At 42.3% G+C, this 17,716-nt stretch overlaps 1 protein-coding gene across 1 annotated transcript in view; it reads left to right on the top strand.

The window, feature by feature from the left end:
- Window positions 1-2,302: 2,302 nt before the first annotated feature.
- Window positions 2,303-17,716, top strand: part of LOC311529443 (cytosolic phospholipase A2 gamma-like) — a gene marked incomplete at both ends in the record, with an annotated part of 28,673 nt that continues 13,259 nt past the window's right edge. The window contains 7 exons of the mRNA XM_084645417.1: window positions 2,303-2,439; window positions 4,052-4,250; window positions 5,689-5,806; window positions 6,468-6,608; window positions 10,187-10,240; window positions 15,910-16,032; window positions 16,432-16,557. Coding sequence (XP_084501543.1) covers window positions 2,303-2,439; window positions 4,052-4,250; window positions 5,689-5,806; window positions 6,468-6,608; window positions 10,187-10,240; window positions 15,910-16,032; window positions 16,432-16,557 — 898 coding nt within the window. The remainder of the gene's footprint in view (window positions 2,440-4,051; window positions 4,251-5,688; window positions 5,807-6,467; window positions 6,609-10,186; window positions 10,241-15,909; window positions 16,033-16,431; window positions 16,558-17,716) is intronic.

Genomic DNA, 17,716 nt, shown 5'->3' with positions numbered 1-17,716 from the left:
TTTTAACCTAAGCTGGTAAAAGTAAGCTTAGGAGGTTTTCATGCAGGTCCCCACATCTGTACCCTAGAGTTCAGAGTGGGGGAGGAACCTTGACAATTTCTCATGCAGAAACTTGTCTTGTTTGACCCAGAGTAGATTTCTTTCAATTTGACAAAGCTTTTTTGCAATTTTTGGATTCAATCCAAACTGATTCTCCCCCCACCCAATTTCTCATAACTTCCAGTGAACTGAAATATCAGTCATTCGCCCAGCTGCCTCCCCAAACTTGGCTGAGGTTTCTAGGTACAGCCATGATACAAATATAAAGAGTGAATCTCTGAGGTACTTGTGGTAGCTGCACCCATACCCCACATCTACTCCCTCACAGCCTTTAAAGAGATGAGATATTTTATTGGCCTTTTATTTTTGGCAGGGTGATGGACAGGAGCTCTCGGATGGTGAGAAAGAAGCTACTAGTAACAGAAAGGCAAAAGTCCTGAAGTGCCTTGAGAGTCTCTGCATTGCCTGTGATGAGGTGTGTGTCTGGGGGTGGCAATCATGCCCCAGAGCGCTAAGGAGAACAATCTAGCATGTTAGCCATGTGGATGGTGACTGAGATGCCTCATACAGTGGGAGGAAATACCTCCAAAATCCAGCTCCATGGAGATGTTCCCCTTGCAACGCAACATTCCCAAAGCACCAGGGGGCAACCCATGGACACAGACATACAGACCTTATGTCCTTTGGCAGGGCTCAAATTTGGGGGCCTTCAATGCTAAAAGCAGAAGCTCCTACCCCTTCAGCGAAAGGAGTAATGCAGTAACGGGCTTAGAATTCAGTAACGGGCTTTCTGGGGCTAACCTCTAGATGGCTCCATGCTCATGTGAATTCAATCAGTGCTTACTAAAGACCCTTTGCAGTGTGTGTGTATACAACACTGTGGTTTTGAAGCCAGACTGAGCCTGAAGCAGAGAACAGATGGGAAGGGGACATTAGAGCTGTCACTGTAGAGCATGGATAGCCTTAGAGGGACAGAGATTTGGGTGAGCTATTGATAACTTGTCTGACTTATTACTAATGGCAATAATGAATAGTGACTATATAACATACTTCTACATGTATCACAGCCCCCTCTGATGATTGAACCACACAGAGGGTAAAAGCCAACCACTGCTTCCCACCCCCTGTGGTTACTCTGTTAAATGCCATGGTGGAGAAACGTGAGGAACATCCCAGGATCGTTACTCATCATTGAAAAGTGATGGTCCTTGGAGGGATTCAAGCTCCTGTGGACCTGACATATTTGAGCACATCTCCCCTCTGAGGGCTTTGCAAATGTCAGCCTAAGAGTCCTCCACTGCTTCCTCCTCACAATATTCTTCCTTCAGCACTAGGGAGAGTGACCTGGGTTTTTTGGTGCTCAAGGTTCAGTCTCCATTGGTGACTCACTTGTCACTAATCTTGTTATTGCATTAGTACTACACTGGGCTGTCTTTTTACATTCAACGCATTTTGAATGAAAAATTGCTATTTTGTGAAAACAGAAATGTCCATTTTTGACAAAAAAAATTCAAATGTTTTTGAAATAAAGAGAACCTAAAAATGTATTGGGGAGGAGACAGGTGATGGGGGGGATCATTTTGCGGGTTTTCATGTTTTGGACAGACTCCACCCCTTAAATTTTTGATGAACAATTTGGTCCCTCAAAAAAAGAAAGCAAATTTGTCTAGGAATAAAAATAATTTCTTAAGCAGCTGTATTTCATACGTTATTTTTTGGACACAAAGACTAGTCCTTCTACATTACACACATTTGTTCAAACAAACTCACTCCCGTGAATCATGAAGAGTAAGGGGCATGAAAATGGAACACAGTAAAGAGCACTAGTAAGTTTGAGCCATATTTCAAGTCCAATGGAAATCAAAGGGAGTTAGGCACCTAAATTGCTTAGGAGCTTTTGGAATGCCCTCTAGGCCCTTAACTGCATCCCTTTGAAAATTCTGGTCCTCGTCTGTATGTTGGTACATAGGATTTTAAGCACAAAGGCCCAGAGGTTCAAAGAGCCCTAAGGGATACTGGACTACCCCTGTGTGATTATGGCTGAAAATGCAGGATAAGATGCATTTGCTCTTGACTCAGGATGGGACACAGGTCATTGGGCACCTGATAAGGAATGCTTCCTAACATCAGGCAAACAAGTCTTGGAACTTGAGGCTTTCTCTGTGAATTTCTTGAATGGACCAGTACCAAGAGCTGCATAGCAGAGACCACTGAGCAGTCCTAGTTCATTTGTCATTCCCTCTCTTCCCTCCTCCAGGATAACATGCCCAATATCGCTGTCCTAGGATCGGGCGGAGGTCTGCGGGCCATGATAGCCCTTGAGGGAACCTTGGTGGAGCTGAAGAAGCAGGGCCTGTTGGATGCTGTCATGTACCTGTGTGGGGTATCGGGTTCCACTTGGTAGGTGCATGTCAGAAGTGAGAATGTACCAGTTTTCCTGCACAAAACTGGTCACTGGGCATTTTTATTATTAATTAGCTCTGTACATTTTCAAGGCATTATGAGTGAGATTTTCAGAAGCACCTAGGCGTATGCCTAAACTGCAATCAGGGGGCATGATGTAACAGGCATAGACATACCTGAGCTAGCTTTAATCTTGCTAGCTTGGGAACCAATAGCCGTGAAGATCTGGTGCTACAACATGGGCTGTACCAGCCTGTTTTCGACCCTGAGTTCATTCTCATGCAGCTCACCCGCAGTTGACATCCATGCTGCTGCATCTTCCCTGCAATTGACACTCGAGCTAGCTTGATCAAAGCTAGCGCAGGTCTGTCTACACATGCTGCTGTCACACCTCTGAGTGCAGTGCAGAGACACCCTAAATGACTCACCCCTTGACTTGCAATGAGATTTGTGCTCCTAAGTCACTTTTGGAAATCCCACCTTTCAGTAGACATGACAGAAAATGGGTGCAAAATGAAACAGAGGTGAAGTGACACATGCAAGGTCACCCAGCAGGTCAGTGGTAGAACTGGGGCTAGAATATAGGTGTCTTGAGCCTTAACCCAGTGCCTGCTCACTGGACATCTGCCTCCTGGCCAGGCATGGAGATCTGATGCTGGGGACCCAAGGTACTGGATGATATGGTTAGAAGGGACATTCTGGGCAGACTCAAGAGCTAGAGAAGTGAGGCTCAGTGGAGACAAGAGAAGTGATGTTTACAGCAACCAAGGTGACAGAGGACAGGCTTCCAGCAGTGGGAACAGTGAGAAAAGGGCAATCTGTGGGGGTTGTTAAGTGTTTGCGGTTCATTGGGGTTTACCAAGAGGTGGTGAATACACAGAGGGAAGAGTCAAACGGGTCTCCAGTATTGGGGCTTGGGAAGAAGGAAGAAGAGTGAAGTTGTCCATGGAGAAAGAGATGGGAAAGGAAAATCTTTGGACGCTTCTAGCTGATCACCCAGGCCCAGAATCAGTCTCTGTGCCTGTGCATAGCACCTCATTCTGAGAGTCACCCCATCGGGGTGAGTGAGGGGGGCAGAAAATGAGATGGGTGAGCGTGGGTGGCCTAGGGAAATTGGCAGTGTATGTGTGTGCTACCATTTCCCTCTACTGGGTGAAATCTTAATTGCTTCTCCCCATGTCATACACCCTGTATTGACAATGTAGTTTCCCCATTGGCTCAAGAAGGGCCCTGGGGGCTGGTCATACTTATAATAGCCGGATTAGTGTGCTCACCACTCCCCTCTGTTGGGAAGAGTCAGAATTGTTAGCATGCATCATAGGTCCTAGAGAAGCAACTAATGGAGTTTCTCCATAGCTCAGAGCAGCAGGGGCCTTGGCTTTTTGCAGGAGATCTTAGTTCTATCCCTGTTATTGCCATAAATTTCCCAGTGGCCATGGTGACAGACAGTCATGGATGAAGTCCTTGTTAAGTCACAGATTTGTTACAATGTCAGGATGATTAGAATCCCCTGCATGAAAAATAAAAGGTATGAAGATTAAAAGGGGGAGGGGGAATTTCCCATCCTATTCCCTCAGTCTCAGCCATATCTTTTCTGGTTCATGAAAAGGTGCATGTCTTTCCTCTACCAAGAGAAGGACTGGACAGAGAAAGTGCAGGACTTGGAAAAATGCCTGTGTGATATACTTTCCAAACCTTCAGTTGGTATTCAAGAGGAGTTTACTATTGCAACACATGCAGCTGAAGATGAACTCTTCTCTCTGACTGATGTCTGGGCCTCTTTCTTTGTCTGTGAAACATTGAAGCAGGTGGGTTGCTGTGTAAATCCAGAGTGGTTCCACTGAAAAATCACTGGATTTACTTAATATATTCCCCTCTCTCTCTCTCTCTCTCTCTCTGTCTCCGCAGTACTTGGGATTCAGGAGCAAAAGAGTGGAAGGATATTGACTCCTGCTAATATTTTAAAGCTATCTAAACCCTTTGGCAACTTTATAAAACTCAGCCTCTTACCATGAGCTCTCAAAGATCACTGTGGTATCTGAACATTTCTAAAGTGAGGCCTTCAAAGCTGTTTAAGGGATTTTGATACCCCTTTTCCATTAAAACTAGTGGGAATGTGGCCTCCAAATCCCTTAGGTTGTTTTGAAAATCTCAACCGAGCATCTGATCCCAAAATTGAAGGCATCAAAGCCTCATCACAGTCTTTAATTTTTAATAATGGGTTCTTCAATCTATTAGAGAAAAGGTCTAACCCGATCCAATGGCTGGAAGTTGAAGTTAGAGACATTCAGACTGGAAAGAAGGTGTACATTTTTGACAGTGAGAGTAATTAACTATTGGAACAACTTACCAAGGGTTGCAGTAGATTCTTCATTGCTGACCATCTTAAAATAATTATTAGATGTTTTTCTAAAAGATTATTCAATCCAAAACTATTTTTGGTAGGTTTCAGGTCATTTTTGAAGTTCTTGGGTTTGCTTTTTAACTTTTTTTTTAATTTAGCTAAATTTTCAGAGGAAATACCATTTCAAAACAAAAAAGTTGAAATGTTTCACTTCAATGTAGCTGAAATAAATAATTTAAACTTTTTCACAATTTATTCTCAGATGAAAGAATTCACTACATTTGACGTGAATTCACAAATAATTTCAATGCTCTGAAAATGAATTTTTTTCATAAATTTTTTTTTGCCAGGCTTTACTCCTCCCTAATTGCTATTCATTTTGATGGATCTCAGGCTCTGTCTCCACTGGAGCTGGAAGTGTAATTCCCAGCTGGAGGAGACACACCCACATAAATTCTGATGGAGACCCTAGGTACGAACCCAGTGGGGTTAGCCCCTCCCTCTGTTTCTGCTGCTGCAGCTACACCGATATTCTTACCGTCTCCTTGAGCTGGTAATCTGACCTTTCTTCTCCAGGATAGCTATATCCTAAGGCTCTTACCTTGCTTAGGTGCTTTTGAAAAGTCCTTTATGTGCCAATCTGCATCTTTAAGTGCCTAAATATTTTTGAAAATCTGGGCCTAATTCCCTTAGTCCCATTTGAAAGTCTCCACCATGGACAGTAAATACTTTGTTTGTCCATACAGTGCACACTAGAATGAGGGAACAATGACAAAGATGATGATAGTCTCAACAAAAAGGGTCTTTGTAATTCCTAGCCTGAACTAATTAGTCAGGGACGAATTGCTGGGAACATGACCAAACTTGTGTCTTTCTGCACTAATCAATTCTTACCTTTCCAGTATGATAAAACCAAGTTATTTGAACATGACGATGCCTCCAGAAATGGGAAAAATCCTTACCCCATCTATGCAGCAATAGAAGCAAACCAATTTCATAAAGCACGTGAAAACAGTCCAGGTAAAAGAAAAAAAATTGTTTTACATAAACCTGTCAAATCTCTCTCTTTCTCTCTCATTTTCAATCAATTTTTTTATCAATGACTTTACCAAAATAGTTATTGATGTTCTTCATTTTTCAAAAAAACCCAGGTTTGTCAATAAATGAAAAAATCCCATAATTGTTTCAGTAGTGACTTTGAAAACGTTTTCAATACAAATGTCTATCATATAAGTTTGTGATAGATTTCTCAATGAATTGTAAAAAGGATCAGTTTTGAAAATGAAAATAACTTGGAAAACGTCAGAAAATGTTGTGAAATGGTTTTCCTTTTTAATTAGCTCTACAGTTAAATGTATCACTTTTAAATTTGACTCATTTTTTCTTTATACCTTTGGGTTTGAGTTAGGGATGCATGGGTGGAGGGTGGGTGGATAGGGGTTGTGATCACCACAAGAGGAATTCTGGGGTATCCAAGGACAGCAGATGCTGGCTTAGGAGGGAAACACCAGATGAAGGAGGTCACCATAGAAAATGGCATGAAAATGACCATGGGGGAAGGAACAGACTGAAAAATTAGGTGGGATTCACTGGTGGAGCAAACAAATTGAGAGGATGGGAACTGAGAAATTATTGCCATCAGCCAAGAAAGGGATAACAAGAAACTATCTATATTTCACAGGGACCTGGTTCGAATTCACCCCCCATGAAGCTGGCTTTCCTGGTCTGGAGGCATTTGTGGACACAAAATACTTGGGAAGCAAATTCGAAGGTGGAAAGCTGACAGAAAAGAGGGAAGAGAAAAATATCTGCTACCTGCAAGGTAAGCATTGAAGCCCCTTATTCTTAGCTGATCAATAGATATGTAACCCTTCTGCCAGGTGGAGTCAGCAGCAGCAAGGGCTGGCTTCAATATCCAGGGGTCCCTCTTAACAATATAACACAGAAACCAGCCCCACCCAGCAATCTGGGCAAATTACACACCACTGCTGGGTGCTTCTAAGAGGCAAAACTTTCCCTCCCGCCGGCACTGAGCCTGTGTCTAGCAGAGAAAACTTTTAGTAAAAGGGGCAAGGAGCCCAGCATTAATTTGGGAAAACACCACCACTGTGATTCGAACACATCCGACCACGAGCAAAACTCCCGCTCCAGAGTATGTTGGGCAGTGTCCTGGGCCTCCGTTTCTCACCTTGCCATGTGAAAGTCCATCAAACAGATGTCCCTTTAACACACCACTGCCCTCTCCTTCCACTGCACGCCACTCACAGCTGCTGTCCTTGGTCAATGGAGACCCAGAGTTCAGAGGTCTGTTCAGGTGAACTCACATCCCAGCCGGGGAGGGTCCGGGGTGGGGAATGTGGAGCAATGACTCACCTGCTGCTATCACTGCAACTGGCTCACAGTTGCTGCGGTTCACTCTGTGTCGCTGCTGTCATTCGTCATGCCACAGTTCATTGCACCGCGCTGTTGTCTGCTCTGTCACCAATGGCCCTGTGTCCTCGCCTCCTGCTGTCCCCTGCCTCCCCACTGTGGCCTCTGCGAGTCAGTCTCTTGGGGTTCCACCCAGCTCTCAGTGACTTCAGCCGCTAGTGGGGGAAGCCCCCTGCTAGTGCAGACTGGGCCATCTCTTCCCCCGAACACTGTCCCGCATCAACTGTAAGGCTGAGCACTTAGGCCTGATTATCCGTGATTTAGCTCTAGTGGTCACTTGCCAAAACAATAAGCTCTCAACTGAGCCTAATTAGTTCTACATTTAAACAGGGGATAGGAGCAGGTCAAATGGTGCTTATGACTCTTAGACAGAGCCCATCCTCTCGGCAGAACCACTTGTTCCCCTCCCCCACTCTCTCCCCACTGGGATCTGGCATCAGAACCCCCTGCTTAGCAAGTACAGTTCAGTTCATTTGGGCTTGACCCCCCACCCCAATAAGGGCAGGGTAAGCACAGTTCTGCTGCCCTTTACTCATATAATAAGGATAACAACATTTCATGATCCCTGCATTCAATACTGAAGTGATTTGTAACCCAATGCCAGACAAAACTGGTCACTTGGGCAGGATGCCTCTGCAGATTAGGTGTGTTCATGCAAATACAGTCTGGTCCTGGAGCCTTTTCCCCCCATCTTATCACTAGCTGCCAGGGGAGAGCCCATTTATTCCTTGCTGATAGATAGATAGAGGGGGTGTATGGAGATAGATAGATAGATAGATAGATAGATATTGCAGGTCCACCATGTTGTTCTAATGCATCATATTATAGACCAGCTTGGAATGTTTCCAGTCACTCAACCCTGTAGGTCTCATCCCAATCTCAGAGCTCTCTTCCCAGCTGCTTGTATCTACCCAGCTTTTCTTCCCTCCCACAACTCAATCTTCCTTCTGTACCCTCACCCCGATTTCCACCTCACTCATGACATTCACTCACATGTAACCCCCTTTGCTCACCCTTAGCCTCCATCTCGTCCTTTCTTCAACCCAATTGCCTCCTCCTGAAACATGGTTAGCTTTTGTATAGATAGCGATCCTATCCACCGATCTAAACACGGTTTTCAAAAGTTTGGTGAGCATCAACATACCCATTTTACAAAGAAGGAGACTGAGTCATTGGAAAATGGCTTCTCTAAGTTCATAAAGGTTGGGAATGGGAGGTAAAGGAACAGAAGTCAGGTTTCCTATGTCTATGCTACTGCTCTGTCACTAGTGCTGTGATTTTCTGAGGCGCCTAGGGAAGTTAGGAAGTCCATTTTTGCATTGAATTCCAGTAGGGTTTGGGCACCTAACTCCTACAGTGTCCTTTGAAAATCCTAGAGAGGAACTTTCACCTTCCTATTAGTTAATATCCGGTATTTGCATGTCTTGGCCTTTTATATTTTATATTTATTTATTTGGATTGGCAATTTCCAAAGGGTCTAAAAGGGTTAGGTAAGCATATGTGTGTGTGTGGCGGGGGGCGGAGGGGGGGAGATATTTACAAAGGGTAATTATGTACCCAATTCCCAGGAGAATTCCATGGGTTTTGGAGCTGTGATTTGCTGAAAGGGTGTAAGTGCTTTAGGATCATAAGGATTATTTGAAGTCAATGGGTGATTTGTGCTCCTAAATCAGTTAGGTACTTTTGAAAATCCCATCCTGGGGGTCTAACTCCCTTATTCCCTTCGAAAATTGCAGCTTCATTAATTAATTAATTCAAATTTGTACTATACCAATCAAACACAGCCCATCCTAGGCTCTGGGTAGCTTTGACATTACTTCAATATGCATCTCCTAATGTAAGACAAATCCAGTGATTAATTATCCTTAGAAAACAAACAAACAAACAAACATTGTAACTCTAAGGGTAGTTAAGCTCTGGAACAGGCTTCCAAGGGAGTTTGTGGAGCCCTCAGCACTGAAGGTTTTAAAGAAGTTGGACAAACATCTGTCAGGGATGGTCTAGCTTTACTTGGTCATGCCTTAGTGAGGGAGGATGGACTAGATGACAGCTCAAGGTTCCTTCCAGCCCTACAGTTCTATGATCCTGGAATAACAGTAAACCCAGCAGGATTGCAAACATAACAAATAAATTTAACACACCCACTGAGAAGACAACCACTGCCTCCTGAGGCTGCCCTGCCCTCACCTAGCTCTCAACTCACTACTGGGCAGGAATGTTCCAAAAGTTATCAAATGCTCTGGGCAGGGACTGTCTTTCTGTCTCGTGTCTGTCCAGCACTTAGCACAATGGGGTCCTTCTTCATGGCTAGGTCACCTAGGCATTATGATATTACAAATACCAATACTCATTATTAGGATTGATTGAAATTTGGTATTGCCATTCCGCAGGAAATTTGGACATTAGTTTGTATCCCAAATCAAAAATAAAACACATAATTTAAACCTTTCCCACAAAATGATTTCCATTTTGATAAAATCGAAATGTTGCCTTCCTATTTCTACTCTTCAAATGTTGTCTGTTATAGTTTCATTTACACTGTATTATACAGTCCAATCAATTTGGAAATGAAAGGTCATTTCAAAATGAAAAATTGAAACGTTCTGCTCCTATAAGGTCAACCTGATTCATTTCACATTTATTTTTAAAATGAAATGTTGTCAAAAATCAACAAATTTCCATGGAAAGTTCAAATTTTGACAAAAGAGGTATATGCTGATGCAAAGAATATTACATTGGAATATTTTTTGACCACCTCTACTTACAATAAACTTTTCAGTTATGAATCAATGTGTGAACCAAGTTGCAAAAGCACATAACCCATGAGAGATTGGCCTGCCAGTGCCCCCTTGACTTTTCTGCTAATGGGGCTCCTGCCCAGGCAACTCCTTACGTCATATTAAAGGGAAAGTCCTTGATGCTGCCTTAGCTCCACTGTGGTAAATAAGGTCTTTTCCTTCTTGTTTTCAGGTTTATGGGGAAGTGCCCTTGGAAGCATGGATGCAAACAAGGAATATTTAATAGGTACTGACATTTCTGTGTGTTGAAGGTAGGGTCGAGTCGTCAGTGGAATCGGAACAGATCCCCAATGGAGGAGTTACGGCACCATTCTGTAGCAATGATTCCAATGCCCTACTGTTTATCACAGTGACACTGTCATGTGTCAAACAGTCACTGTTTTAACAGTATCCTAAAGTAGCCCGAGGGTGTCTGCCATTTGTGGATGGGTTGGATTTTCAAGGATGAGGGAGACCAAGCACCAAACTCTCATTTTGTGCCTTTCATAATCTCCAGCATTCCAGATAATTTCCAGATTATTATATCTAGGGCTGAGATTTTCTTAACTGATGAGGGGATTTGGATGCTAATTTCCATTAATGTTAATAAGAGTTGGGCATAATCTAATCTCATGCTTCAGAGCTTCAGCCAGTCACTGGCAGCAATCAGGAAGGAATTTCTTCCCTGATGTACAATTGTAATCTGTTTTTATTTATTTTATTTTATTTTACTTTATTTTATTTTCCCACCGCTAGAGATGGGATACAGCTGGGGTAGGCCAGTGTTCTGATGTGGTACTGAGAATCCTCTTTCCAGATGACTGGTTGGTGAGTCATGTTCAGGGTTCAACTGATCACCAGATTTGGGGTCAGGAAAGAATTTTCCCCCAGCTTACATTGGCAGGAACCATGGGGTTTTCTTAACATTTCTCAGCAACATGGGGTGCAGGTCTCTTGCTGAGATTATATGGGCATGTCTCACCTAGTCATTCCCTGCCATTGCCAGGACCTCTGCCTCAGGTGCCCTTCAATCTTTCCTGTTCTCTACCTGTGACACACCAACAGTTCAGTCTCCTGAACAGTGCCTTAGTTTAACTGAGGTCACTGGGCTCAGCCAGTGACATCTATGTGAAATTTAGTGGCCTCTTGGTCTCAAACTCTACAAATCCATGAGATTATGAAATTCAACTCCTTTAGGCATTTTTGAAACTCTCAGTTTAGATTAAATCCTGATTTCAAACTTCAATCTCATTTTGCAAAGATTTAGCCTTTGGGGCAAATTCTGGCCTCACTTACACCTGCATAAATCAGGAGCAAATGATTAGTCAGTGGTGGAATTACCTCCACTTCATACCAGTGTAAGTGACATCCGACTCATTGTATGGAGGTGTCGAGGAAATCCAAAACTAGATGATTGGTTACTGATGATTTTAAAGGGAAGCAAACACTCAAAGACTGGCCTCAAGATTTGTGGTGGTGATTTGAAAACAATAGTTATCAGACAATGTCTAGATTATAAAACCTAGATAATGATAAATTCTAAGCCTTGATTGTAGTTTCAGGTTTGTTTTACACTGGTTTAACCCCACAGTGAGAAATTGTCTTCATTTACACTACCATAAATCAGGAATAATGCCAGTGAAGTCAGTGGAGTTACTTCTGAGTAGAGCCACATCAAACATTTTGTCTAAACAGTTTTCCGCCAATCAAAAAAAATGTGGGAATGTGTCAATTCTGATATAATATTTGATGGAAAATTTTCAAAATGCTACAAAAACCAAAATGGAGTATTTTGTTTTGACTTTATCGTTTTATTCAACTTTATCTTTTCATTTGGTTTCAACTTTTATTTATTTTTTAGCTAAGTAGCTAAAAATATCACATATTTTATATTATATATTTATACCATTTTCTTTTCCCATATAATGATTCACTGTTGAAAGAAAACATTTTAGTAAGGTCATTTTGGCAATTCTAAATTGAAATATTTTACAATTTCATTTCTCCAAGATATTTTGATGTTTTGACTTTTTTGAACCAATTTGAGATGAAAACAAATTCCACAGGTTAGAAATTCAGTTTTCTTACCCACTCTCCTTCTGAGTTACACCAGTGCAAATCATATCAAAATCAGGTCCCTGATGCCTAGATCGAAGAGCACCTAAACCTTAAAGAAAACAATGACTAATTTTTAAATTTCGTGACCCAAATGTGATTTCCTAGATTATATGGTTAGTGTCCTTAGCTGTGAGATCTCACTCATAATGCTTGTGTTGTTTTCCATTGCTGAGACTTTCTTAAGGAAATATTCCGAAAACTAAGAGAACATTGCTGTGCAGTAGGTGAAGCAGGTGGGTTATTAAATTCCTTGGAACCATGGGCCGTGTTTTTTTGTTTTTTTTTAAACTCGCCCTGGGTTTATCTTGACATGACTCCATTGACATGAAGAGAGCTATTTCTGATCTGTACCACTGGGAGAGGCTATGACTGCACTGACAGAAGGAGTTTTTCTGGTGGTATATAACCACTAGTTCCCCTAACAACATTAGCTATATTGACAGAAGCACTCTTCCATCTTCATAGCTATACTGAGTTTTTGGGGGGCGGAGTGGAGTTGGCATAGCCACGTGTGTGTGTTTTTTCACTCCCGAGAAGAACACAGGCATGCCCTATAAGCATAGATTGAGCCAGAGGGGAATCAGGCCATTTCCATTAATGACATATGTGATTTTCATGGGTCTCAATGAATGTTAACACTGATAGTCTCTGTTTGACAAACGCTTGCTCAGAACAAAATCACCCTGAAAGCTCATATGTGACCTTCGCTACATGGGGAATTTTACCAGTTATCCAGGTATAGGTATACCAGAATAACCCTCATGTGGACACTCTTGTTCAGGTGTAAGCATGGCTTTCTCACATTAGCTTAAACCACTCACAGTGAGATATATGCTAAACCAAAAAGGGCAGAAATAACTATCCACAAGAGAGTAATAGATTACAAGGCAAGAAAGGGACCATTGAGACCATGTAGTACGACCTCATAGAATATCAGGGTTAGAAGGGACTTCAGGAGGTTATCTAGTCCAACCCTCAAAGCAGGACCAATCCCCAACTAAATCAAACCTCCAGTAAAACAAACACCAAAGACCTTCCCCCAAATAATTACTAGACCCGTTCTTTTTAGAAAAAAAACATCCACTCTTGATTTAAAAATTGCCAGAGATGTAAAATCCACCATGACCCTTTCTAAGTTTTTCCAGTGGTTAATTACTCTCACTGTTAAAAAAAAATGTTTTCCTTATTTCCAATGTGAATTTGTCTAGCTTCTCTGTCCAGCCATTGAATCTTGTCAACTGGGAGCTACATGGGGAGCAAATCCCAGATGTGTCCAGAAGTTCTTTTATGGCCTATGTTATACGGGAGGTCAGAATAGACTATCACAATGACACTTCTGGCCTGAGAAGTTATGAATTGTAATGAAAGAGACCTACTCTCCTTCAGATACTACCTCACCCACCTTGTCTCTCTCATATCCTGGATATAACAATACTGCCAACAAGAATGAATTTTAATGCAAGTTAAAAAACATTTTAAATCACACTAGGCACCTATTTTCAAATTTAGGCAAATCAATACCTTAAAAATCCTGGCCAAGTGTCCAATTCCCATTGGTGCCTTTGAAAGTCTTCATCTTAAGTCATTTGGCTGAGATTTTCAAAGAAGATCAAGAGAGTTAGGTGCCCAAATGCTACTGACTTCTATGGGTACCTAACTCCCTTAGTATTTGTAGTAAATCTCAGCCTAGAGTCCAGTTTTTTAAAGATATTTAGGCACCAAATGAGATTTTCTAAAGCATCTAGGTGATTATCTACCTTTGAAATCAATGATTTTGAGGCAGTTAGGTACTTCTGAAAATATCATTAGGTGCCTAGATACTTCTAAAAATCTGGCCCTAAATGACTACCCCAAGGCCAGACAGGGAATCAGAGGGGAGCCAGGAAAAGAGCCCAAGTGTTTTTCTGATCTCCCCACAGTGGGAAGTTTGCAAGCAGAAAGCATTTAAAAGGTGTCCCTGTGAAGTCCAGCTGGTTGAATCTTCTGCAGAAAGAAAATTCTGACTTTTCAAATTCTAATCAGAATGAAACCAAACAATTTCAAAATGTTTGGAAAAGAATCTTTACAGGTCAATCAAAGCTCTCCCTTTTGATAAAGTGGGTATGGTTTGTTGTGATTTAGACTTTTTAAAAATGTGACTTTATATTTTGTATAAAATAAATATTGGGGGCTAAATCAAAACATTTTGTTTCAATTCTCTTTTCACCAAAAAGAAATGTCATCAAAAGCAATATGTTCCAAAATGGATATGTTCCAGTTTGTGAAAATCAATGTTTCCATGGAAAGTTTAAATTTTGACTATATGGCCATTTCTGATGAATAATGTGCTGTTAGGAAATTTGAAACCAGGTCTACTGTGAAGTCATGACATACAGGTTTCCTTCCCAGCCCTCATAACCAGCCCCCCTAATCCCAAAGTTCAATTTATTAACTTCTACCCTGCAAACCGTTTGCTGTATCCAATGGAAGACATTTCCTTAGATGCACCAAGTGTCCAGAAGAGGTGTCCATTGATCCATAGGGGGCTTTGGGTGTCTCCTTAGCATGCACCAGCCCCAAGCAGCTATACCCTAAAGCAGAGAGCACTGGAACATGAATGGGGAATAACCGTTCACTAGTGAGATCCAGCAACTGCACGATTGGCAGCGTAGTCTGAGTTGTGACTTCTTATGCGCTCCATCCACTATTGCAACCCAACTCCACATGGGGTTTCTGAAACTGGGATCCTGAAACTCTTCTAGGAGTTGGCCAGAGTGGCGTTATGGGCGAGGAAGAGAAATTTAAAGTTAGAATCATAGAATAACAGAGTTGGAAGAGACCTCTGGAGGCCATCTAGTCCAACCCCCTGCCCAGAGCAGGACCAATCCCAACTAAATCATCCCAGCCAAGGCTTTGTCAAGCCTGACCTTAAAACTTGATGCAAGGGAGAGCTAAGAGGAGGGGCCAAACAGGGTGCTTAACTAATCAGGTGGACAGGTGAGGATGCCTGAATTTTTGATGGGCTGGAGGGTGTGTGAGGTGGTAGTCAGGGAGATGGGAATTTCTACAGTACTAATGGGCTGTTTGTTTGCTTCTTATAGGAGGTCTACAAGGACTGCCAGTTTCTATGCCTGTCATTGGTAGGTGGACTTATCCCAGTCGGCACAAATTGCCTCCTCAGAGCTTAGTCAGCATGAAACCCCAAACCAGCTAACACTTGACCATGGGGGGAATTTCCCCCTACACTTCTGTTTGAACCTCTGGAGAGTCCAGTGACTGCAGGTTTGGCAGCGTGGCTGTAGTTACTTCTCCACCTCCACTGCCTGACAGATGGGGGTGAACTTTTCTTTAGAGCTGTAGGTCCAGGACCAGACAGGATGATGCTTGGTAGTGGTGGGTGCATTTGTCCCAGAAGGCCCAAATGACCTCCTCAGACCTTAGTGAGCACTAAGCAGCTCAAACCACAAACCAGTTGCCAATTTGGTTGAACATCCATTTTTCATTAAATAAATAAATAAATAAATAAAATTGTGAGAAACCCTCATCAGCCCCAGGTAGCTCACACCGTAAGCCAGGTGCCACTGGGAGGTAAGTTCTAACCATTGCACTCCTCCTTCTACTGACATGGGGCCTGACATTCTAGGACACCAGGTAGAGACAGATTCAGCAGCCAGGTATCTGACCCTACACTTGCTGTTGCATCCCTGCTCTCAGGAGATTTTGGGCACTGGGAACATGAGTCTTTTGTCTCTTCACCCCCAGGGCCTCACAGGATAGACAGCTGCCTTCTGGGCACATTATGTTCTCTTTCCTCCCCAGGTACTGATTACACTAGTGAACACTGTCAGGGTGTCCCCCTCCTCCTCCAGGAGCTTCATGTTTATGCCTCAGCTGGGGAAGACTGCGAGGGAATCTTCAGGCATCTGAAGGAATTCCTGAAAGGCAAGTGGACCAGCAGGACTAAATTTACTGCCTCTCCCTGTGTCTAATCATTTAGAGTTGGATTTTCAAATGGGGTCCAAAGTCTACGTCCTTTGGTGCCTTCGGTAATGCCAGCTCTCATGAATTGCTGTGAATGAACTGTGGCATGCTCATTTCCATGACAACATCCATGTATTTCCCAATATTTTCACAAATCCCCAGGGCTGTTCCAATACACACAGGCTGAAGTTTTCAAAAGGGCCTGAGGGAATTAGGACCCCAAATACTATTGCTTTTCAATGGACCTGGGCACCAAAACTGCCTTAGCCCCCATTGAACGTCCCTGAAACCCTAAACATATCTAATGAGCCTTCCATTGTTGTCCCAAATCTAACCTCATTTTGTCCATTATTTATGCAGAGGAGAACTGCAACAATTCCTACCTGAAGTGCTGTGAAGTGAGTGAGACCAGGGATTTGAAGAGCTGCGAAGAAAGAATGGTGGTGTTCGCTGAACTCATCTGGATTTTTGAAAAGGAACTTGGAGGCAAATTTTATAGAAACTTTTCTCAGTTAGACAGGATTTTTCAAAGCCATCGCGCCCATTGACTTTCCAAATTATTGCCCCAGATGTGGGAGCAAAGAACCAGATGTGCCCTAAAAGGAAGAAAATTTGTCATTTAACTATTTCCCTCCATAATTCATCATTTCAAGTGTGTCATCTCTTTCTTCTATTTCCCCCCTCACATTAAGAGGGAAAAACAAAAAGTTATGATAACCAGTATCTGGTTAAAGGTTAGGAATCAAAGACTAGGAATAAATGGTCACTTTTCACAATGGAGAGAGGTAAATAGTGCGGTGCCCCAGGGATCTGTGCTGGGACCAGGGCTGTTCAACATATTCATAAAAGATCTGGAGAAAGGAAAACTTGCAGATGATACAAAACTACTCAAGATAGTTAAGTCCAAGTCAGACTGGGAAGAGTTACAAAGGGACCTTATAAAACCGAGTGACAGGGCAAGAAAATTACAGATGAAATTCAATGTTGATAAATGCAAAGTAATGCACATTGGAAAACATTATCCCAACTCTATATGATCTGGTCTAAATTAGCTGTTACCACTCCAGAAACAGATCTTGGAGTCATTATGGATAGTTGACAGAAAACATCCACTCAATGTGCAGCTGCAGTCAAAAAAGCTAACAGAATGTTGGGAATCATTAGGAAAGGGATAGATAATAAGACAGAAAATATCATATTGCCTCTATATAAATCCATGGTACGCCCACATCTTCAATACTGCGTGCAGCTCTGGTTTCCCCATCTCAGAAAAGGTATATTAGAATTGGAAAAGGGTCAGAAAAGGGCAACAGATATAATTAGGGGGATGGAACAGCTTCTGTATGAAGAAAGATTAAAAAGAAAGGGACTGTTTCTCTTGAAAAAGAGACGACTGAGGGGAGATATGACAGAGATTTATTAAAATCATAAATTGTGTGGGAGAATATGAATAAGGAAGTGTTATTTACCATTTCACATAGCACATGAACCAATGAAATTAATTGGCAATAAGTTTAAAACCAACACAAGGAAATATTTCTTCAGACAATGCACAGTCAATCTGTGGAACTCATTGCCAGGGTTGTAAAGGCCAAAAGTGTAATCGGGTTAAAAAAAGAATTAGAACAATTCATGGAGGCTAGGT

The sequence above is a fragment of the Lepidochelys olivacea genome (assembly GCF_965140295.1).
Source record: "Lepidochelys olivacea isolate rLepOli2 genome assembly, chromosome: 13".
Classification (NCBI taxonomy): Eukaryota; Metazoa; Chordata; order Testudines; family Cheloniidae; genus Lepidochelys; species Lepidochelys olivacea.
The sequence above is the reverse complement of the archived record's forward strand: the minus strand, read 5'-3'. Positions and strand labels throughout refer to the sequence as shown.